The sequence below is a fragment of the Hemitrygon akajei genome, chromosome 4 (genome assembly GCF_048418815.1).
Source record: "Hemitrygon akajei chromosome 4, sHemAka1.3, whole genome shotgun sequence".
Taxonomy (NCBI): Eukaryota; Metazoa; Chordata; class Chondrichthyes; order Myliobatiformes; family Dasyatidae; genus Hemitrygon; species Hemitrygon akajei.
The window spans coordinates 159,835,725-159,861,334 of record NC_133127.1 but is presented as its reverse complement, the minus strand read 5'-3'; the positions used below and the strand labels follow the sequence as shown (position 1 = coordinate 159,861,334).

General features: G+C 36.8%; 1 protein-coding gene across 10 annotated transcripts in view; it reads left to right on the top strand.

The window, feature by feature from the left end:
• rnf6 (ring finger protein (C3H2C3 type) 6) overlaps positions 1-10,360 on the top strand; it is a 79,267-nt gene extending 68,907 nt beyond the window's left edge. For all 10 annotated transcript variants that reach the window (XM_073043767.1, XM_073043773.1, XM_073043770.1 and 7 more), the window contains 3 exons: positions 2,040-2,253; positions 6,023-6,133; positions 8,081-10,360. In XM_073043767.1, the coding sequence (XP_072899868.1) occupies positions 2,040-2,253; positions 6,023-6,133; positions 8,081-9,912 (2,157 nt within the window). In that variant the 3' untranslated portion in view covers positions 9,913-10,360. The remainder of the gene's footprint in view (positions 1-2,039; positions 2,254-6,022; positions 6,134-8,080) is intronic.
• Positions 10,361-25,610: the final 15,250 nt, after the last annotated feature.

Here is a 25,610-nt window from a genome sequence, read left to right as displayed (position 1 = left end):
CATGGACGGAGTGGATGTGGCAAAGTTGTTTCTCATAGGGGGGAGTCTAGCACGAGAGGGTATGACTTAAGGAGTAAAGGGTGCCCATTCAGAACAGAGATGTGAAGAATTTTTTTTAGCCAGAAGGTGGTGAATCTGTGAAATTTGTTGCCACAGGTGGCAGTGGAGGTCAAGTCATTGGGTGTATTTAAGGCAGAGATTGATAGGTATCTGAGTAGCCAGGGCATCAAAGGTTATGGTGAGAAGGCGGGGGAATGGGACTAAATGGGAGAATGGATCAGCTCATGATAAAATGATGGAGCAGACTCAATGGGCTGAATGGCCGCCTTCTGCTCCTTTGTCTTATGGTCTTAAAAATACTTTCATATTAAACACCTAATCCTGATGCATGGTAATGATGGTGAGTGTAGTAAATAGCTTCAAATTCAAAACATAATTATTAAATTGTTTAGCCTCATTTAGTTTTTAAATAACTTCGCAAAGTTGCTATATTAACTTGCCTTCCGATTTAAGGGCTTTTCGCATGATTTTCGCTCATTGATTCAATTTCAGTGTTAAGCCAATATCAAATTACAACTGCCCTAAATATGAAAATCAGAAAAATAACTGCAGATGTGGAAATTTAAAATTAAAACAGAAAATGCTTGCGGTCCTCAGCAGGTCAGGCTGCATCTGTGGGAGAAGGTAGTAGAACATCGTACCTCAACAGGTGTTTTCAAAAATATCTCTATATACACGGGCAGCATCTAGGAAGAGAGTTAATGTTTCAAAGGGCAATAAGTAATTTACTGGAAGAACTCAGTGTGTTGAGCAGCATCTATGAGGGATGGGAATTGTCAATGTTAGGGGTGAAACCCTTACCAGGATATTGTCAACAATTTCCCCTGCCCTCCTTCCCTTCCCAAACTACCCCAGATGTTCTCTGCCTGCTAGGATTCTCCAGCTCCAGATCCCAGCATCTGCAACCTCTTGCAAGAGTCCAATGTTTCAAGGATATGATTTACAACAGAATTATTATGTGTGTTTCAAGTGCACTCCAGTTCTTTTACAGAATTTTTATTTTTTAAAAGTAAAAGTTTTATGTAATACGTAACTGAAATTTCTATAGAAAATTGGATGAAATCTGTATTGTAATTGATGTAAGTTGCATTCCTATTGATAAACAACAGTTGTACAACTACTAATTTTATTTCTCTGTTGCTATAATGCACTTAACTATACATGTCATCACAATGTTATTATAGTTTTGTAACTATTAATTTAACAAAATATGTTACAGAATTAACAGCAAATTTTATAGTGATTAAACAAATTGAGTGTACATTTTATTAGCCATCACAGGAAAATAGCTGAGATGGCCATTTTTGGGACATCTAATAGTCACCAAGATGTATATTGATAAGCAGTAAAACATTAAGCATTCCTATTTTATATATTAGTATATCCAAATTAATATTGGTATTCCATACCAATCTATACATAGTAGTGATGACTCAGTTTTATTTGGATCAAATGTCCTGCACAGAGTTGTAATTTAGCATAGAACAAACAGTACAGCATTGGGCAGGCCCTAAATTTATATTAATTTTCAATATCCCTCAATATATATTCTATATGCAGCAAACATTTTAAGAGATGTCAGCAAGAAAAATGTAATTTGGTTTCATTAGATAACCTGCAAAATTTAGTCTGTACAATAACAGCAGGGTATGGATAGAAATTGCATTTTACAGCAACATTATGTTGAAAAGTTAAGTTTTTTACATAAGCAGATTACAAACGAGCCAAGAAAAAATTTAAAATAATCTGATGTGTTCAAGTACAAGTTAATAGAATGAGTTGTTGGTAACATCACATTACATTTTGAACATGAAAGGGTGATTTACTTCGTGTGCACAGCAGAAAATTTGACTATAAATAAAATAGTAATAGTATATTGTATAAACCACTTTTGTTAATAAAGTGCAATTTGTTGAATTACCTACTCTAAAGATCCATTGCATCTCAAAAGGGTCATTGTTTTATTGGTTTTTGAGCAGTTAGTTGGAATTCCCAACACTATGGATTCATCTAACCCAGCCAATCGTAGAGGCAATCAACAATCACCCACAGAAAGTGTCAGTCATACTGAAGATGAGCGCAGCCGACAGTTGGAGCGTTTGAGTCGAGAGGAAGCATACTATCAGTTTATCAATGATCTGAGTGAAGAAGACTACCGACTAATGAGAGACAGCAACCTTCTTGGCACTCCAGGTAAGATCAAGCATATTGACAAATTTACCCTAAATGTGGTAGGTCTTAATTAGTAGTATTCTCTACCCACGTGGATAAAAGATGTTTCCTCTTTGTAAGGGTAATTTTACGCAACCCATTCAAATGATTATTCATGTTTTGAACCTCATTTTAATAAGACGTGTAATCTGTTTCCTGATTTATTTGTTCCCTTCAATTTTGGGGTCTTGCATTATGGAATCTGCCCTTCATTGGCAGGGGTGCTGAGCATAAGAGTAAGGAATTCATGCTGCAACTATATGACAAGTTAGTCAGGCAGCACTTAGACAGACAGACGTACTTTATTGATCCCGAGGGAAATTGGGTTTTGTTACAGCCGCACCAACCAAGAATAGTGAAGAAATATGGCAATATAAAACCATAAATAATTAAATAATAATAAGTTAATCATGCCAAGTGGAATTAAGTCCAGGACCAGCCTATTGGCACAGAGTGTCTGACACTCCGAGGGAGGAGTTGTAAAGTTTGATGGCCACAGGTAGGAATGACTTCCTATGACGCTCAGTGTCTTCCTGTGACTTGCAGTATTATTTGCAGTTTTGGTTGCCCCATTATAGGAATGATTGTGGAAAAGGTGCAGGATACTGCCTGGATTAGAGGGCTTACAAACTTGTTCTCCTAACTGCATCTGAGGCTGAGAGGAGACTTGACAACTTGTTTTTAAAATTATGAGAGGCATATATAGGGTAGACAGAATTCGTTCCCTGGGTAGAAATGTCAAACATCAGAGGGCATGCTTTTAAGGTTGGGGGAGCGAGTTTAAAGATGATGTGTGGGCCAAGGTTTTTTTACACAGAGTAATAGGCACCTAGAAAGGGTTACCAGGTTAGTCGTGGATTCAGTCAATTTGGTGGAGCTTAGGAGGATTTTTGATAGACACGTGAATGAAAAGGGAATAAAGGGATATTGGTGATACACAGGAGGATAATGTTTAGTATAAATTGCAATCAAGATTGGCACAGCATTGTGGGCTTAACAGTTGGTTTAGTGCTGTACTGTTGTATGTTTTGCTGACATTTAGTGATTTATCTGCATTATCATGTTCTCCCATTAGTTATGGTGCAGTTCTTTGCTAGTCCTGTAAATTCAACAACATTGGAAATTGTCGTAATTTTGTGTTGGAAATAAATTCAGTATTTACAATTGAATTGTTACTTTCAGTCATACATTTGTATAGTACAGAAACAGCCCACTATGTCCATGACAACCTTTCATAATGTTTTCAAGATTTAACCAATCTTACTACAAGCTGCTTAGAGGTTTAACATTGATTCAGCAAGTTGCTCTTTTTTAAGTTAAAAATGCTAATATATTTTGAAATCTGAATCATTGATGTCAACTCATTAAATAATTAACTCAGTAGTTGGTTTTACCATGGTCATTGAGTGATTAGCATCATATTGGTGTTGAAGAAGGAGCTTTATGTTTTTTACTATTTTGGGTACATTAGCTAATTCAAGGTGCTGTGGAAATGTTGATTTAGTTCATTTTGTTTCTGCCAACCAAAGATAAAGTACTTTGGCTTTCCAGCTTAAATTTCTTAGCTTTGCAGATTATGGTTCTTCACATGCTTATCAAGGTAATTTTTAAAATGTGATTGAGGATGTCTGCCTTTGCTGCCTTATGAGGCAGAGAGTTGAATTGACTTTAAAGTTCAGAGCTTTGAACTTTTGCATTCTTGCATGCTTCTGTAGTTAGACTGATACATAAGAGTGATAGATAAAGTAGTCAAGGGAAATTGGCTTTCATTGTTTACTCTGTCTCAACCATAATTTTATAAACTTCAGTTCAATCTCCTTTGTTTTCTTTGTTAGAAATTTCTTAGGAGTTAGAATTTCTTAGAAGTTAGACTTAGTAAGTTTGTCTGAGATTCAGCATGTCACCAAACACCTTGACAAACTTCTATAGATGCACAGGGGAGAGTATCCTAACTGGTTGTATCATGGCCTGGCATGGAAATGCCAAATCCCAGGAATGGAAAAATGATGATACAGTCTAGTCCATCACAGGTAAAGCCCTCCCCACCATTGAGCAAAATTTACATGGAGCACTACTGCAAGAAAACAGCACGTCATCAAGGGCACCCCTCCTCCCTCCAGCCAGGCTGTGCACCCTTCTCGCAGAAGCCTCAAGTCCCACACCACCAGGTTCAAGTACAGGAATAGTTATTACCCTACAGCCATCAGGCTCCTGAATTTCTGGCACAGATAGGTTCACTTACCACTTCTCTGAACAGATTCTGTGACCCACAGACTTGCTTTCAAGAACTCTTCACAACTCATGTTCTCTTGATTTTTTTTTCAATTTATTGGTTGTCTGTGTTTATGCATATTTTTGTAAATTCTATAGCTTTTTCCCTGTAAATGCCTGCAAGAAAATGAATCTTACAATAGTAAATGTTAACACTTGTACTTTGGTAAATTTATTTTGACGTTTTCCAAGAAAATAACTCCAGCTTAATCTGTCTCTTCTCTTGACTATGATTTTCCATCATCAATGACATTATTGTTAATTTCTCTGAACTTATTTTTAGTATTATCTAATACTCCAGTATTCAGTGGTCTTATCACTATCTTGTATGGTTTGCCCATAACCACATTACTATCTGGTCCCATTTCTTTCAGTAGATTGTTATTAGCATTGTAACATAAATTCCCTTCCACCTTTTAATATGTTCACCTCTCATTTTTCAAAACTCTAATGGGTGTAGATCTGGTGAATTCAACCTATCCCTACTAGATAACCCTTCTTCCTAGGAATTAAAATAGTGAACTTTCTGACCTACTTCCAATGCTGAGTGCATCACCTTACCAAATGCTGTTTGGAAATTTAATTTCATATACTGGTTCTCATTTATCCATCTTATCTTTTTCTTTATCATTGACACAAAAGGCAGCTATTCCACCCTTTGGGTTTACACTAAATCATAAGGGACCAATCCCACTTCTTATTTTCCTGCAAGAACTCCTCACAAATCATGTTCTGTTGATTTTTTTTCAATTTATTGGTTGTCTGAAATTTATTCACACATGACTTTCTTAACCTATCTAGCCATCCTTAGGATTTGAGAAGAATCTGGAATGGAAACCCATATGATCATGGGTATTTGTCAACTTTTAGCGTCATTAGTTTGCAGAGAAGTTTTTGTTACTTTAGCGTATATTGTTTTGGGTTTCTTTCTTAGACTCTTGTTTTTATGGTATTATTAAGATAAGATTGCATTCAACTTGGATAAAATGCTTCAATATTTCTTTCTTTGATAGTGCCCAGTCTTAAGTATTCCTTCATGACTGTTTTCCCAACTTCCTTTTATATTACTTGATTCCTTTTGAGACATTTATGTGGTTTTATATTTACCTACTTCAGAGTAATTCTTGGATTGTGACATAAAGGAATGAAATTCTTCAAAAGCATTTTAACTTTATGACATTAAATTAAGCTGATTTATATTAAAATTTACTCTGTTTCAATAAAGCAACAAGTTAGTATTTATCCAGAATTGTTAGTGTATATTAATACAAAGTTTGAAGAAATCTCTTGGCATGGCTGTTCCAAATTGAATTTGAGTAACTTTCATTAAATATAACTTTGTTCATTATAAGCTTTCAAAAGATGAAAATGTAATTTGTTGAACAATGCCAAAATTTAACTTAATTTGGCTATATTGTGACAATTTAGATGCAAGTATCCCAGGTTAGGTATAACTTTTATCCTGTTTTCCTGAGTTCAGGTGAAATTACAGCTGAAGAATTGCAACAGCGACTCAATGGCGCTAAGGAACAATTAACTACACAGAGCAATGTTGGAAGCAATGAACATGAACAAAGTACTGAGAATCAAGGTGAGTGTTAAGCCTATTGTTATAGTTGAGACCTTAGAATGTTTTACTTATTGAGAGTTGAAAGTAGTGTATGAATCTTCAATTGCATCTTCACTTTGTGAGTTTCATATCACTCGAGGAAGTCAAAACCTTGATGTTTTTGATATCAGTGTGTTTATTTGCTACTGTAGAAACAAGCAACTGCAAAGAGGTTCCTGTCAAAATATTAAAGGAATTTCTGGGGGGGTTTTCTTGAGAGTATACGATTTCCCCTAAGTAACAAAGAAAATATTGTGTAAGAAAATGAATTCTATATCATTCTATTCCCAGGATTTTCCCCTCTTCTTTGAATTTTGTATAATAATTCTTCAAAGGCAAGTGTCAATTCTTATTGACTACTTTAGTACAGTATATGTATCTTTACAATTTTTTTTAACAATTCATCTATAATGCAAGAGGTTTATCAGAACTTTCCACTGAGAAGTATTGAATATAAGAAACAGCTTTTGGAGACTTATTTCTTAAGACTTTATTTGAAAGCTTTGTGAACCGTTGGGTTGATGATACTAGGGAAGTATAGATAGTAGAATCTATTTGTTCAGTCCCTCAATATATAGATCACTTCCTGAACATAACTTGCATGCAACCATCATTATAGTTATTTATTTGCACTCATGTCCTACAAAATATCATTAATTGGCAACTCAATGATGAATCTGCCAAGGAATAACTAAATCAGTTTTACATTGGCAGTATTTAGCATAAAAATTGACATGTAATAGTTTTAATTTTTGTAACTTTTGTATGTTACATTCTAATCTGTTCATTAATGCTCTTTGATTACTTTTAAAAAGTGAGAAAATACTAAATATACATAGTAACAAATCCACATTACCATAAATTTACCTTTGTACTCTCTTATGATGAAAGGTGTCACTTCAATTGTACTTCTACGTATTTCAACATCTATGCATGTGCTTTACTTTGAAAAATAAATTGGAGCCTTCCAGATTAAAAAAACTTCCATCTTGCATGCAAGTGAAATGTCATTACAGTTAATAGATCTATGAGCACAAATATAAAATTACACTTGAGACAGATAGATAGCACTAGAAATGGTTCTTCTGTATGCCCAGGATGTGACCCACTGCACTGAGTCAATTTTTTGTTCCTTATGTTAAATAGAACACTACCAAATGTAATTATTCCATTTTTATGCAAGTGTAGGGTAAATTGGACAGATAATCAAATATATTTAACTTGCATTCTGGGGGTACATTTTCTCAGTTTTAAAGCACCTGTTGCTAATTTAAACAAGTCACAAAACGTGGCATAGAATTTTACATTCAATAAAGAATGGACTCAGCAAAGCACTGGTCATATGCTTTACTGATTAGTACTGATTTTTACATTACATTGGTTATGTGAAAAATTGTTAAATGCTTTCAAAATAAGATTAATGTCTCTACAGAAAAAAAACTTTATTGTAGTGACATGTAATGAAGCGTTCATAATTGTGTGATGTTTCCAGCCAAGATGGGGTATCTTCATAATTTACATATCATATGCATGAGGCAAAACACATTTCAAGATTCCCAGTTCTGTATCTTGTTTTATCAACCATTTGTTTTGTGCAAACGTATTTGGAAATGATATAACCAGTCAGTTCTTTGTTGATTTCTAATTTGAATTTGTCAAGGATTTAAGTACCATGTTTTTAACAATTATTACAAAAAATTGCATTAATGTAATAATTGCATTATTTAATTCATGACCTGCAAGCCCTTGTTGCAGATTAGCTGTATTTGTGTTTTTAGCAGCACAGTCTACAGGTTTCATCTGGTGTTTTTGAATTTTATCTCTCTCTATCTAGTTTTAATTTCTGTTCAATGGGAAGTCATTTTAAACAAAAGGATTTGTCGATCTTTGACATGATTCTAATATGATACATTTTTCCCTTTTTTTTAGGCTCTGACTTACTAGGAGAAAGTTCCAATAGTGATTCCCTCCTTGAATGGCTTAACACATTTAGACGTACAGGAAATGCCACCCGTAGTGGACAGAGTGGGAACCAGACATGGAGAGCTGTGAGTCGAACAAATCCCAATAGTGGCGAGTTCCGCTTCAGCCTGGAAATCAATATTAATCATGAACATGAAACTGTCAATAGCCAGTCTTTGGATACATCAATACTGGAAGGTAACACTAATAGGAACGTAGAAAATGTCCAGCAACAAAGTTTTGCTCCTGTCGCTAGTCGTACTAGAAGTCGAACTCGGGCCCATGTCCAACTGACTGCTGAGCGGACAAATTCTGAATATAACCTGGGAACTGCAATCAGGGCTGACGAAGTAGAGAGCATGGAGGTTACTCCACCTATGGCCCAAAGAAGTATCACAAATGGAACTTTTGAAATAACAACTGGTAGACAAAGGTCAAGAAGACAAAACGCTAATCAACAAACAGCTTTAAGTGTAGTTGGTCAACGGCGAATCAGCAGACGAAGAGCAGAATGGCAGAGTGTTAGAAGAACACATGAAGAGGAACAGCACAGTCAGACTGAAGTTGCTGAATTGGAGAGGCACAGTATACAAAACTCTGTGAGTGGAAATGACCTACATGGGCAAATGGAAACACGCAGATCTTACAGGAATTCACAGAACAGACGTAGTCGATCCCCCTTGCGTAGAGAGAGTGCCATGGTAAATTCTTCAGATTGGGCTCAATTGCGGCGGGAGGACCATGTTGAGCGGAGACAGAGTACAAGAAGGCAACGGACTGTGGATCAATCCACCATGACCACAGAGGAAATCCAGACTGTTAATGGCAGTACTACTGTGCCATCGTCAGCTGGTGGCATACTTAGACAAGAGGCCATGGATGAAAGAGAGAGAAATCATTCCAGTGGGTCTTCTGGTGTTCGAAGGCATCCAACTATTATGTTGGATCTTCAAGTTAGAAGGATACGTCCTGGAGAAAATAGAGATCGTGATAGTATTGCGAATAGAACTCGTTCCCGTGTCCGAATGGCAGAAAATACAGTGACTTTTGAAAGTGATAGTGGTGGTTTCCGCCGTACTATCTCACGATCAGAACTTGCCGGAATTAGGACTTATGTCAGCACCATCCGTATACCTCTGCGCAGGATATCTGAGACTGGGCTTGGTGAGCCATCATCTATAGCCTTGAGGTCAATACTGCGTCAGATTATGACAGGATTTGGTGAACTAAGCTCCCTAATGGAGAATGATTCAGATTCTGAACTTAACCAAAGAGTTCAGCAGAACTCATCTGATAGCTTTGATTCAGTTAGCTCACAGACCAGTTCAAATCTAAATCTCTCTAATTCAAGAAATGAATCAAATGACAGATTAGCTGGAGACCAGGCAGCAAGGGTTCAAGTGAATGAAAATGTGCAGAATGAGAACCTTGACCGTGCTGCTGAGAGCATTGAGACCAGGCAAATTCGAGATACAAATAGTTTGGTAGAAAATGGTACCTTGCCAATATTACGGCTTGCTCACTTCTTCCTGTTGAATGATGACGATGAAGAGGAGCGCCAGAGGGGTCTGACCAAAGAACAAATTGACAATCTTACAACTCGGAATTATGGAAATGTTAGCGCAGAGAATGAAGTCAGTAAAACCTGCAGTGTTTGTATTAATGACTATGCAGTTGGGAACAAGCTTAGAAGACTACCGTGTGCACATGAATTTCATATTCATTGCATTGACCGCTGGCTTTCTGAAAACTCCACTTGTCCAATTTGTCGACAGCCAATTTTGGGGTCCAGTAATTGATTAAGGAGCATTTTATTCAAGCTGCTTGTTCATTTTGGAAACTTCAAAGCACTAGGAATCTGACTTATGGGAATTTATAAAACAAAGTTATAGATTCTATTATAGAACCATGAAATACATTCTTATTGCTTCTTGCTGAAGCTTTATTTTTTTAGATTTTTTTTTGTTGAGCTGAGCACTTTGTCATTGGAATGATTGGAACTGAAGGAAATGAGCCAACCTGAAGTATATTATTGGACATGATTAATCATATATGTAATACATTGTATTGTAGATGCAATTATGATTCATGGTGTGCTCTTTTTGTGTTACAAGATAATAGTGCAGACTAACAAAACATTTGTCATTCAGTCTGACTAATAGTATAAAGTATCTGGCGAGCAGAATTAAATTGCTCATAATCTTTGAATATGATAAATAAAATAAAAAATTTACACACAGAAAATAAGCTTGATTTTCTGCAAATAAAGATACTGCAAACATTTACAATGGAATTGTCTAAGTTTTACACTAAATTTCAAGATAGTTGCCATAGATTTTGAGTTTGAAAGCAATTGTGTTGTATGAACTCAATGAGTTTATGTACAAATATTTCCTGTCTTCCTCGACCAACCCACTTAACTCTTAAATTTGATATTGACACAAGTAATACCAACGAAGTAATTCAAACTGGCTTTGCTGAAAATGAGTTTCTATGTCGTGTCAGATTTTCATATGTTTCCCTGTTTATTCAATCTAAATTTACTTGGTAAACTTGCCATTTATGCCTTCATAGCTTCTGATTGGTGGATTTGGGGTAGCAATATTTCCACAAAGTTCTCTTCACCACATAGACAACAGTAGGAAAGAGAACTTTCCTTTGTTAGTGATATATTTTGTAAGGTTTGAGGGATAGAGAAAAGCCTGTTAGAAGAGTTATATTGTTTAGGAGCTTGGAAAACTATATTCAGCATCAGGAAGTGAAGAATTTGAGCACTTGCTATTCTCATTCCAGAACATTGTAATAGTTTTTTAAAAAAACTTCAAGTTTTATTTGTCCAAAGCATATGGGGGCCAAGATTTTGGCATTTTATAAACAATATGCAACATTATTTTACTGCTAATGGTCTCCCGTTTGGCAACCTCTATTATTAGAATGGTGTGATACGTCCCAGATTTGTTTGCAGACTTGGTGTTGAGTTCTTTATCTACAAAGGAGTGCAATAATTGAATTAACAGTTGTTGTCAAAGTGGAACAGTAAAGATTTCAAAATGGAATTGGTAGATTTGCCCTTCCTTAAATGCCAGCTGTTTACTTGCTATGAGTTTTTAAATAAACTAATTATACCGTGAATTATTCACACACTATCCAGCTTAATTGGTAATATGAATAGGACAGAGGTCCTGAAAAGATACATTTCCAATTAGTTCTTGGTGGGTGGACAGCGAAAAGAGCCGGACTATTGCAGAACTCGGAATAACTACAAATTCTTCCAGCCACCACCTATCCCCGAAGGTGTTGTTTAAAAAATTTTTTACATCAGTAGTCTATTTAATGCCAAAGGAGTAAAGCTATACCATTTTTTCCAGTATGCTGGATATTAAAATGATTTGCATAATTAGGTTATTGGGGGCATAACTGAAGGAAGCCTTGTGTATTTCACATTTAGATATTGGATAGTACTCTCAGATATTCTCAGGCATTGTAGTATGTGCAGATTTAAGTGAGCTTCTGCTTTAAAATTTAACTATTTCAATATTTTTCTGTTTTAAGTATCTCTTCAAATGCTGAGCATTAGCTTGGATTTTGCAGGTGTTTTAAAGGCAAGATTTTTACCATTTGGAGGTGTAGTGGTGTTAAATTGACACCAGTTTAGTAGTTGTTACACTAATAAAATAATGAATTCCAGATGTTGATGTTAATGATATTCTACTCTTCTATTGTATGAGCACCTTGTGATTTCACTGAATTGACAGCAATGGAACATTGGGAGGTGTTGCTGACAGTGTAGAGTGGATACATTGTCCTTTCAACTGTGTAGGATTCCCCCGGGTACTCTGGCTTCCTCCCACCTCCCAGAGATGTGCTGGTAGCTTAATTGACAACTGGCAAGTTGTCTCTAGTGTTTTCATGTGGCAAGAGAGGGAAGATGGAGGGCCAGAGAATTGATTGGCATGTGAGAGAATGGGTTACAGGGAGCTAAGTGGAGGAATGGGAATGTACTGAGAGCCAGCAGTCAGCTTACACTCAACGAAAGAAATAAGGATTCCTTTTGAAACTACAAGAATAAAATATTTAACAAGAACTTGAATATCTCACAAACTAAAATCACTTGAGAATATTGTATTGTTGCCTTCTAACTTAAGTTTTTAATTGCACATGGCATAATTACTGCTGAATTCACTCTGTGCTGGAACATCTAATTTTATGTGGAATTATTTCTGAATAAAATTCCACGGTTTTGTTATTCAAAAAAATATACTGTATATTTTAGTTTACTTTCAATGATATATAGTCATGTGCCAGGTTAAAAATTTGAGCCTTTTTTCTGGTTTTCTATCTTGGTTGTTTCAGCATAATTGGCTGATCACTTATTTGCACTTATAGAAGTTAGAGATCTTTTGCATTCAGAATGAAATTGATGTCAGAAATGGGGAAATCCATAGAACAGGGATAAAGGCATTTTATGGAAAAATTCCATCAATGTCCGGAATAAGTAATTATTGCTTTGTCATTAACTGGACAATCCATTTAATTGATCCTAATTTCATTAACAAATTCGGAAACACTGGAAACCTACAGCAGGTCAGCCAGGATCTATGAAAAGTGAAACCATGTTAATCTAATAAGTAAGTGACTCCTCATCAGAAATGGGAAAGAAAGAAAACACGTTTTAAATTTCAGAGAGGGAGGTGCAGGACAAAAGGAATATTGATAAATGAAGGGCAGGGTTAGCAGAGGAAAAACTTGATGAGATCATCGACAAGTTAATGGGTGCAGGGCTGGGAAGCAAGCTATGACATGGACAATTGAGGAATGACAACATAAAGGAGTGTCAAAATGTGGGAACAGCATCAGTGCATGAACAATTGGTCAGACTGTTCTGACAGAGAAAGCTAGCCAATATCACGGATGGATTATTGTATTTACAGTCACAGTAAGATTATTGACTTTACTTTTTAACTAGCCTCTGGTAGTTTTTATCTTTGTCTAATCTCTAGTTTTCCCATTAACCTTTCAATTGGATGACTTCTACAACATATTCTCATAGCAACTCTGGCCTTATCATGTCAGTCCCTTCACCAGCTTTTCTAGTGCTTAAAACTTTTTTTTCTCTTCCAGTTTCGATGAACAGTCTACAACTTGAAAGGTTAACTTCGTTCTCTTTTTACAGGTACTGCCAGACCTGCTGTATGTTTCCAGCATTTTCAGTTAACATAATCTGAATTATTTTTCTAGTTTCCTTTTAGTTTAACTTCACAACTTAATACAGTTAAATACACAGTATTTTTCCTTTCCTTTTGTCCTTAACCTAAAATCAGTTATTTAACATCTAATGAATGAAAATAAATTGGGAGATTCTCCATCTTTGCAGCATGTGGAGTAGGTCGCGTTTCTAGCGGCTCTCTCTTTTAATATATTTTATATCCCACTAACAGATCCCTTTTAGTTCTAATGACTTACTACTTCTACTGTAGGATTTATTATTTCTGCTGAAGGATTTTACGACCTAATTACAATGGCGGAAAAAAGTCGTTCTGGTATTGAATTAAGAAGCGGCAAGACTTTCCCTGAAATGGAGCAAACGGAACAAACCAAGAAAACGGAGGAACCTGTTACACTAGTGGGAATATTTTCTTCAATACAAGACATGAAGTCGGAATTCGGATCACTTAATATTAGAATTGATAAGCTGACCGGTTCAAACGGGAAGCTCGAAAAAGCTATTTCTATGATTCAAGACTCACTGAAAAACTTGGATTCTCAACTTCAAACACTTCAGCAGACTACAACCCGAATCGAGAGCGAGCATGATTTATTCAAGCAAACTATTAAAGATCAGGGAATGAAGATATCTTCGATGGAAAAGAAAATCAATGAAATTACCTCGGAACTATCTAAAACGAAGAAAAGAATGGTTGATTTAGATAGTAGGCGTCAGCGGAATCCGTATTCTGGGACTGCCTGAAAATACTGAAGCTGGCGATCTGTTAAAATTCTTTTCAGATATGCTGTATTCACTTTTCAATGAGACCCTTGAAACTAGCCCCTTAATTGACAGAGCCCTCAGAATTCCATTCTCTCGCCGTTCAGCCGAATTACGTCCTCAAGCAGTTGTACTTTCTTTGCATTATTACACGACTAAAGAGGCTATTCTTCGAGAAGCCAGAAAGAAACGGAAATTACTCTTTAATTCAACACACATTCGTATAATTGAAGATTATCCTCCCGAAATCTTTGCCGAAAGAAAGAAATATCGAGAAGTTATGAGTGAAATGTATAAATTAAATTTAAATCACTCCCTTCGCTTTCCAGCAAAGCTGATAATTTTTCCTGAAAAATCTCAACCATTGAGAATCTATTCTCCTCACGAGGGATGGGAGTATATTAAAAACTTTAAAGTTAAGCCTACTGAATAAAATATTAAAGTTCCATCGATTATTCAATTGCCAATTTTGAAGTATCTGCTGTATGAGTTGTTTATGGAGCTTTTGAGTTAAGTACATGTTATACCTTTTCACTCTCTGGTATGGGACGTGGTCGATTTAATTTTTTTTACCTTATTAATAATTAATACATATATAACTTTTGTAGGGAACCTTTATAGTGTTGTACTTTAGTGGTCCGTGTAGGACCTGTTGTGTATTAATTTTTTTTTATTTGTTTCAATACTTATAGTTTTAGGTCTTTTATATACATATATTCATTTATTTTTATTTTTTGAGAGAAAGAATATTCTTTGTAACATTATTTGCTCGGATTTATTCTTTCTTTTGAATGTGTGTTTAAGCTACTTTAGCTGATTCTAAGATGGCCATTGATGATTATGTTTTTATTAATGTTAGACACAACATTATAGTAGTTGAATTCTGTCTGTGCCTTTTATTATGGCTATTTTCCGTGGGATTTTTGCTTTTTTTTATATATGAAGCTGCAAGTTGAAGAACAGGGTCAAAGATGATTAGTTAGCATGGGACCAGCCTATTGGTTCCTTCCTTTCTGTCTATTGGGCGGGGGGAGGGGGAGGGGTCTATTAGAGTAGGTTTTTTTCTTGATTGGGCAGTTCTTTTGATGGATTTCTCTTTCGTAAATGCATCACTCCTTCTGATTGTACCCGCGCCTTTTGGTTTAATATGTACTTGCGTAACCTTTCTTTTATATAATATTAAACTCAATTTTAAACATGAATGTTAATAAAATTAATATAATATCTTGGAATTGGAACGGTGTCAATCATCCCATTAAGCGTAACAAGATTTTTAAGAAAAACACTTAATGCTGATATTAATTTTGCGCAAGAAAATCATATACGAAAACAGGATGGGAATAGATTTTTTCGCTTTTGGAAAGGGCCTCTTTTTCACTCACTGTCGGATAGTAAAACGAGGCGTTTCTATATTTCTTAGTCCCAAAACCCCTTTTGTACACCTTAATACTACTGACGAAGGGTCTCGGCCCGAAACGTCGACAGCGCTTCTCCCTATAGATGCTGCCTGGCCTGCTGTGTTCCACCAGCATTTTGTGTGTGTTGCTGTTTGAATTTCCAGCATCTGCAGATTTCCTCCTGTTTGCTCTTTAAAAATACTACTACTGATTTGATTGGAAGATATTTAATTGTTACTGGTTTATTATGCGAGCAAAAGGTAGCTCTGGTGTGTGTGTACGCACCTGATGTAGATAATTCTGATTTTTTAAAGAAACTTTTTTCAGAGTTACCAAATCTCAATGACTATAAACTGATCATGGGTGGTGACTTTAACTGTTGCTTAAATCCGGCGATTGACAGGTCATCAACCAATCCGTCGCTTGCTAATAAAGCGGCAGCTTGTATTAAATTTTTTATTAGAATATGGACTTGTCGATATTTGGAGATATAAACACCCCAATAATAAAGATTTCTCCTTTTTTTCACACGTCCATCACAAATATTCCCGAATTGATTACTTTTTTTTAGATACACGTCTGTTAAACTCCGTTGTTGAGTGTGCGTATGACATCATTGCGCTTTCAGATCACGCGCCTTTAAAGTTAACCCTTAAGCTCCCGAATAGATTTTTGGAAATCTCAGTGGAGATTGAACCCCATTTTGTTACAGGATCCAGCTTTTGTTAATTTTATTAAGGAGCAAATTTCTATATTTTTTGAATTTAATACAACTGAAGGAATGTCAAATTTGGTTATATGGGACACCTTGAAATCTTTTCTTAGGGGACAGATAATCTCATATTCACCAGCCTTGAGCAAGAAAACTAAAGCGGAATTGTCAGTGCTTATTAATAAAATTAAAACAGATAGATAAAGCGTATTCAGTTAAACCTACTGAAGACCTATATAAAGAAAGGGTTGAACTTCAATCACAGTATGATTTACTTCTGACCTTTCCCATTGAACAGCAAATTCTTAAATCTAAAAGTTTATTTTATATACATGGGGAAAGATCTGCTAAACTTTTGGCGGGTCAGTTAAAGGCTGGGATGGTCAGAAGACAGATTTTAAAAGTTCGCTGACCAGATAGAACAGAAACTTTAGATCCTTATGAAATTAATAAGATATTTATGGACTTTTATTCTAATCTTTATAAATCTGAATTCTCTGATAGTAATATCACTATGAATAGATTTTTGCAAAGGTTAAACATACCTCAGATTTCGATTCAAGATGCTGATATGTTAGATGCACCTATTAAACAAGAGGAGATAGCCAAGGCTATATCCTCTAGGCAAATAGGTAAAGCTCTGGGACCTGATGGTTATATGGTGGAATTTTATAAGACCTTTCACGAAACGCTTATAGCACATCTTCATCAAACGTTCACTGATTCTACATCTTCTGGGAACCTTCCTAAAACTTTTTATGAAGCACTAATTTCATTGATTCCAAAAGAAGGAAAAGACCCACTGGAATGTGTATCCTATAGACCTATTTCTTTACTGAATGTAGATTTTAAAATCCTCTCTAAGATTCTAGCAAATAGGCTTGAGAGTATCTTGCCTAATGTTATCTCAAACGATCAAACAGGATTTATTAAAAATAGGTACTCACATTTTAATATTTGAAGATAATTAAATATCATTTATTCCCCCTCAACCAAAGAATCTGAATTGTATCTTTGGATGCCGAGAAAGCCTTTGATAGGGTGGAGTGGCCTTATCTATTTCAGGTTTTGAAGAGGTTCAATTTTGGTCCAGGATTTATCTCCTGGATTAAATTGACTTATGCCCCGGTAGCTGCGGTTCTCACTAATAACCAAAAGTCTCCTTACTTTAGATTATATTGAGGTACCCGTCAGGGCTGTCCCCTTAGCCCTTTATTATTTAATTTGGCTTTAGAACCACTTGCTATTGCTCTTAGGGATTCTAATTCTGTGCAGGGTATTAGGAGAGGGGATAAATTACATAAAGTTTTGTTATACGCAGATGATTTATTAGTTTACATTTCAAATCCTAAGAAATCTATTCCTTTTATGTTATCTATATGGAATTTGGTACTTTTTCTGGATATAAACTTAATTTACATAAAAGTGAATTATTTCCTATTAATAATTATTTTGATTATTATGATCAAATACCTTTTAATATTGCCAAAACCATTTTACTTACCTTGGTATCAAAATTACAAAAAATTTTAAAGACCTATATAAGTATAATTTCTTCCCTTTAGTTGAATATACTCAACAGGCGCTTTCCAAATGGTCACCTATGTCGATGTCATTGATAGGTCGAATAAATGCTATAAAAATGGTTATTCTACCGAAATTTTAATATATATTTCAAGCAGTTCCTTCTTTTGTTCCAAAAACATTTTTTGATAAGATAGACTCTCTGATTTTGTCTTATGTTTGGAATCATAAAAGCTCTAGAGTGAATAAACTTTTATTGCAAAAATCAAAAAAAGATGGAGAACTGGCTTTACCAAACTTTAGATTTTATTATTGGGCAATTAATATTCGCTATATTACTTTTTGGATTTATGATATAGACGATCAAGATTGCCCTTCATGGTTACAGCTGGAGGAAAATTCAGTAGTGGGGTTTTTGTTAGCTTCTTTATTAGGAGCTCCTTTTCCCTTTTCGTTCTCCAGAATAGGTAAACAAGCTCTTAACCCTATTGTTAAACATACTTTAAAAATTTGGTTTCAATTTTGTAGATTTTTTGAATTAAATGATTTTTTACTTTCTAGTAATATTTATTCTAATTTCTTTTTTAAACCATCAACTTTGGATAAGGCTTTTCTAACATGGAAAATTAAGGGAATAAAAACTTGTTTAGTTTTGTTTTTACAAGACTGTTTAATGTCTTTTTCACAGTTAATGGATAAATATGATATCTCCAATACACATTTTTTCAGGTATTTACGGGCTAGGAATTTCTTACGTGATTTTTTACCAAATTACCCCTTGATCTGCTCTTCAAATTTGGCTTATGTTATTTTTCAGTTTAAACCTTTTCAAAGATGATTAATAGCTATCATTTATAAACAGTTAATGAATGCTCGCACATCGCCTAATGATAGGGTTCAACGCTCCTGGGAAATAGAACTTCAACATTCACTCTCAGATAACCAATGGAGTAAAATTTATTATTTAGTTAATAATTCATCTATCTGCGCACACCATATTTTAATTCAGTTTAAGATAGTACATAGGGCCCATATGTCCAAAGATAAATTGGCGCATGTTTTTCCTAATATATACCCTATTTGTGATAGATGTAATGCAGAAGTGGCTACTCTAACCCATATGTTTTGGTCATGTGTAAGTTTAAATAATTTTTGGAGGGATGTGTTTGGAATATTATCTAAAGTTATAGATATGGATGTTCAACCTAATCCACTTACAGCAATTTTTGGGATTTTCCCAGAAGAAGCAAGCAAAGTGTCTGCCTCCGCCCAACATGTGATAGCTCTTTCAACTTTACTGGCTAGGAGAGCTATTTTGCTACACTGGAAAGAATCTAACTCGCCCACTGTTTTCTATTGGCTCTCCTCCATCCTGTCATGTTTAAGCTTGGAGAAAATTAGAAGCCGGGCATTTGATATATCTTTTGATTTTGAACAAGTCTGGCGACCCTTTATTCAATATTTTCACATGATTTAATTTATCTTTATTTATTTATTTTTCTTTATTCTCTTTGGAGAATATCCTTGTCCATGAAGGTTCGAAGATGACTGGAAGGATGTGTTTTTATTTTCTCTCTCTTTCTTTTTTAAGTTTATCCTCAATTGGACTGCCCAGTCTTTCTTTTTCTTTCTTTTTTTACTTTCTCTCTTTTTTGTTTTAGTTTAGTTAGTGGGGTTTTTCTTTCTCTATCAATAAAATTTCCAATCTTTTTTTTACGATTGCTATGAGGAGTTGTAATTTCTCTCTGACCATTGTATATATAACAGCATAATATATTACCTATTTGAGTTTGATATTATATGCTTTTTGTCTTTAATATTGCTGTTTATATGTCTTTTATATTATCTACTTGTTAAACTCCTCTTTCGATTTGTATTTGTATATTCTTTATTTGAAAATGAATAAAAAAGATTGAAAAATGAAAATGAAAAAAAAAGAAAATAAATTGAACAGGCAGATGACATTAATGTCACCAATTGGTCTCCAGGTGACAAAATCTTGCAGTAATATCTATAAACGTAATGCCTTCAATACTTCATGCACTTGATTCTTTTGATCTGCTGTAACTTAAACTGCAACTGTTAACAAGATTTTCCTCAAATCAACTTCTTATTATCAAATGTACTGACGTACAGTGAAAAACATGTCTTGCATAGCATCTGTACAATGATTTCATTACAACAGTGCATGAAGGTAAAGAAAATAATAATAATGCAGAATAAAGTGTTGCAGTTAAATGGAAAGTGCAGTATAGGTAAAGTTCAAGGTGAAAGCAAGATGGATTGTGAAATCAAGAGTCCATCTCCTTGCACAAAGGTCATTGTTCAAGTCTTATAACAGCAGGATAAAAATTGTGCTTGAGTCTGGTATAACATGCTTTCAGGCCTGATTGGGGGGGAGGGTGTCTTCTATGTTGGGTATGTCACTCCACTCTTCAAGAAGGGGGGGAGGAAAAAGACAGGAAATTGCAGGCCAGTTAGCCTGACAGTGGTTGGGAAGGTGTTGGAGTCTATCACTAAGGATGATGTTTCAGGGTTCTTGGAGGCACATGAAAAAATAGGCCAAAGTCTACATGTTTCCTTAAGAGGAAATCTTGCCTGACAAACCTGTTGGAATTCTTTGTGGAAATAATAGGCTGGATAGACAAAGGAGAGTCAGTGGATGTTGCTTACTTGGATTTTCAGAGGGCCTAATTCTGCTCCTCTGTCTTACTGTCTTATGGCTACTTTATCAAGGTGGTGAGTAGTTAGATTCCATGGAGGGTAGGCTGGTTTCTATGACGTGCCGAAGTGTGTCCACAATTCGCTGCAGATTGCTGTGGCCTTGGGCAGAGCAGATGCCATACCAACATAGGGTGCTTTCTTAGGGGTATTTACAAAAATTGGTAAGGGTCAAAGAGGGCATGCCAAAGCTATTTAGCTTCCTGAGAAAGTAAAGGCGTTGATGAGCTTTCTTGTCTGGGGGGTCTATATTGTTGGACCAGGACTGATGTCCATTCCTTAGAACTTAAAGCTTTCAGTCCTTTCAACCCTAGCACCATTGACATAACCATGAGCATGTGACGTGCGCATCTGTCCCCACCCCTTTCATGAAGTTAATGACCAGTTGTGGTTTTGCAGGCACTGAAGAAAATGTTATTGTCATAAAACCATGTCACAAGGCTCTAGTCTCCTTCCTGAACTCTGATGCATTGTTATTTGAGATAAAGCCCACTATCGTGGTGTGATCTGCAAACTGACAATTTTCTGAGTAAAGAAATTCCTCCTCATCTGTAATAACGGTGGCATGTAAGAGGAGCAGCACAGCAATATTGATTAGGAAAAACATTGTGGCAGTATGCAGGGTGGATGTAAGACCTTAAGACGTAGGAGCAGATATTGGCCATTTGGCCCAAGGAGTCTGCTCTGTCCAAATGATGGCTAATTTGGAACTGGTGCAGGAAGCAAGGATTTACATTCTTGGACCACTGGGATCTGTTTTGGGGTAGGGATGAATTGTACAAAAGGGACGGGTTGCACCTTAATAGGCGGGGGACCAGCATTCTGGCAGACAGGTTTGCCACTGCAACACGGATGTGTTTAAACTAAGTAGTGGGGGGGAGGGGATGAACTGGAAATATAAGGATGGAGTTGAAGGGAAAGTGAAAATAAGAAAAGTTAAAAAGGACAACAGAATCAATGGAGTAGAAAGCTCAAGAAGAGATCATACAGTATGGCCAAGTGAAATAGGAATTGATATGAAAGGAGAGGGGAGTAACGAATTAAAAGTATTATATATGAATGCACGGAGTATAAGGAATAAAGTAGATGAGCTTGAGGCTCAGTTGGAAATTGGCAAGTACGATGTTGTGGGAATAACAGAGACATGGCTTCAAGCGGACAGGGCCTGGGAAATGAATATTCAAGAATATACATCTTATCGAAAGGACAGACTGATTGGCAGAGGGGGTGGGGTGGCTCTGTTGGTGAGGAATGATATTCAGTCCCTTGTGAGGGGGGACATAGAATCAGGGGATGTAGAGTCAGTATGGATAGAACTGAGAAATTCTAAGGGTAGAAAGACCCTAATGGGAGTTATCTACAGGCCCCCAAACAGCAGTCTGGATGTAGGGTGTAAGTTGAATGAAGAGTTAAAATTGGCATGTTGCAAAGGTAATGATACAGTTGTCATGGGGGATTTCAACATGCAGGTAGACTGGGAGAATCAGAATGGTACTGGACCCCAAGAAAGGGAGTTTGTGGAGTGCCTCTGAGATGGATTCTTAGAACAGCTTGTACTGGAGCCTACCAGGGAGAAGGCAATTCTAGATTTAGTGTTGTGCAATGAACTGGATTTGATCAGGGACCTCGAGGTAAAGGAACCATTAGGAGTTAGTGACCATAATATGATATGTTTTAACCTACAATTTGAGAAGGAGAAGGGAAAATCAGATGTGTCAGTATTACAGTTGAACAAAGGGAACTATGGAGCTATGAGGGAGGAGCTGGCCAAAGTTCAATGGAACAATACCCTAGCAGGGAAGACAGTGGAACAACAATGGCAGGTATTTCTGGGAATAATGCAGAAGGTGCAGGATCGGTTCATTCCAAAGAGGAAGAAAGATCCTAAGGGGAGTAAGGGGCGGCCGTGGCTGACGAGGGAAGTAAAGGGCAGTATAAAAATAAAAGAGAAGAAGTATAACATAGCAAAGATGAGTGGGAAACTGGAGGACTGGGAAGCTTTTAAAGAGCAACAGAAGATAACAAAAAAGGCAATACGCCAAGAAAAAATGAGGTACGAAGGTAAACTAGCCAAGAATATAAAGGAGGATAGTAAAAGCTTCTTTAGGTATGTGAATAGCAAAAAAATAGTTAAGACCAAAATTGGGCCATTGAAGACAGAAATGGGTGAATTTATTATGGGGAACAAGGAAATGGCAGATGAATTGAACAGGTACTTTGGATTTTGACACAAACAATCTCCCAGATGTAATAGTGGCCAAAGGAACTAGGGTAAAGGATGAACTGAAGGAAATTTATATTAGGCAAGAAACGGTGTTGGATAGACTGTTGGGTCTGAAGGCCGATAAGGCCCCGGGACCTGATGGTCTGTATCCCAGGGTACTTAAAGAGGTGGCTCTAGAAATCGTGGACACATTGGTAATCATTTTCCAATGTTCTATAGATTCAGGAACAGTTCCTGCTGATTGGAGGGTGGCTAATGTTGTCCCACTTTTCAAGAAAGGAGGGAGAGAGAAAACAGGGAATTATAGATTGGTTAGCCTGACGTCAGTGGTGGGAAAGATGCTGGAGTCAATTATAAAAGAGGAAATTACGACACATTTGGATAGCAGTAGAAGGATCAGTCCGAGTCAGCATGGATTTATGAAAGGAAAATCATGCTTGACTAATCTTCTGGAGTTTTTTGAGGATGTAACTATGAAAATGGACAAGGGAGAGCTAGTGGATGTAGTGTACCTGGACTTCCAGAATGCTTTTGATAAAAGTTCCACATAGGAGATTAGTGGGCAAAATTACGGCACATGGTATATTGGGGGCAGAGTACTGACATGGATTGAAAATTGGCTGGCTGACAGGAAACAAAGAGTAGCGATTAACAGGTCCTTTTCAGAATGGCAGGCTGTGACCAGTGGGGTACCACAAGGTTCGGTGCTGGGACTGCAGCTGTTTACAACATACATTAATGATTTAGATGAAGGGATTAAAAGTAACATTAGCAAATTTGCCGATGACACAAATTTGCCGGTGGCAGTGTGAAATGTCAGGAGGATGTTATGAGAATGCAGAGTGACTTGGACAGGTTGGGTGAGTGGGCAAATGTATGGCAGATGCAGTTTAATGTGGATAAATGTGAGGTTATCCACTTTGGTGGCAAGAACAGGAAGGCAGATTGCTATCTAAATGGATTCAAGTTAGGAAAAGGGGAAGTACAACAAGATCTAGGTGTTCTTGTACATCAGTCAATGAAAGCAAGCATGCAGGTACAGCAGGCAGTGAAGAAAGCTAATGGCATGCTGGCCTTTATAACAAGAGGAATTGAGTATAGGAGTAAAGAGGTCCTTCTGCAGCTGTACAGGGCCCTGGTGAGACCCCACCTGGAGTATTGTGTGCAGTTTTGGTCTCCAAATTTGAGGGAGACTCCAAATTCTTGCTATTGAGGGAGTGCAGTGTAGGTTCACAAGGTTAATTTCCGGAATGGCAGGACTGTCATATGTTGAAAGATTGGAGCGAATGGACTTGAATACACTGGAATTTAGAAGGATGAGAGGGGATCTGATTGAAACATATAAGATTATTAAGAGATTGGACACACTGGAGGCAGAAAGCATGTTCCCGCTGATGGGTGAGTCCGGAACTAGAGGCCACAGTTTAAGAATAAGGGGTAGGCCATTTAGAACAGAGATGCGGAAAAACTTTTTCACCCAGAGGGTGGTGGATATGTAGAATGCTCTGCCCTAGAAGGCAGTGGAGGCCAAGTCTCTGGATGCATTCAAGAGAGAGTTAGATAGAGCTCTTATAGTTAGCGGGGTCAAGGGATATGGGGAGAGGGCAGGAACGGGGTACTGATTGTGTATGATCAGCCATGATCACAGTGAATGGCGGTGCTGGCTAGAAGGGCCGAATGGCCTACTCCTGCACCTAATGTCTATTGTCTAATTTATTTTCCCCCTCAACCCCATTTACCTGTCTTCTCCCATAACCTTTGACATCCTTGCAATTCAAGAACATGTCAACCTCTGCTCTAAATATTCCCAGTGACATGGCCTTCACAGCTGTCACTGACAATGAATTCCACAGATTCACCACCCTCTTCATCTTTCTTCTAAAGAAATATCTTATTCTGAGGCTATGCTTTCTGGTCCCAGATTGTCCCACTATTTGAATTTTTTTTTCTATATCCACTATCCAGGCCTTTCAGTAGATGTCAATGAGCTTTCTTATTCTTCTAAACTCCAGTGAGTACAAGTCCAGAGCCACCAAACACTCCTCATTGACTAAACTTTCATTAACTGGGTCATTCTCGTGGTCCTCCTCGGGATCTTCTCCAATGACAGTACTGTATATCCTTTCTGAGATGTGAGGCCCATAGCTGCTCATAACTCGCCAAATGTTGTCTGACCAGTTCCCTATACTGTAAAGCCTCAGCATTGTATCCTTGCTTTTATAGTTGTCCTCTTGAAATGAATGTTAACAGTGCATTTTTCTTCCTTACTACTGACTCAACATGCAAGTTAACCTTCAGGAAATCCTGTACAAAGACTCCCAAATCCCTTTGCACCTCTGATTTCTGAAATGTCTCCCTATTTAAAAAATAGTCTATACCTTTATTCCTTCTACTAAAGTACATGCTCATACACTTCCCTACACTGTATTCTATCTGCCACTTCTTTGACCTTTTTCCTTATCTGACCGTCCTCCTACAAACTCGTTTCCTCAATACTATCTGCCACTCCACCTATCATCTGCAAACTTGGCCACAAAGCTGTCAATTCCATCATCCAGATTATGAACAGCAAACGTGAGAAGTAGCAGACCCAACACTGACTTGTACAAAACACTACAAGTCACCTACAGGCCAATTAGAAAAGCCTCCATTATTGCCATTTTTTCCCCTTCTGCCAGTCAGCCAATACCTGTCCATGCTAGTTCTTTCCTGTAATACTATGAGTTCTTATCTTGCTTAGCAGCCTCGTATGTGACATTTTGTCAAATGCCTTCTGAAAATCAAGTAATCAAAGCCACTGACCCTCCTCTGTCTATACTGCCTGTAATTTCCTCACAGGATTTCAACAGATCAGTTAGGCAAGGATTCCCCTTTCAGCTTCTCAAGCACCTTCTCCTTGAATGTTACTACGCTCACTTCTGGCCCTGATATTC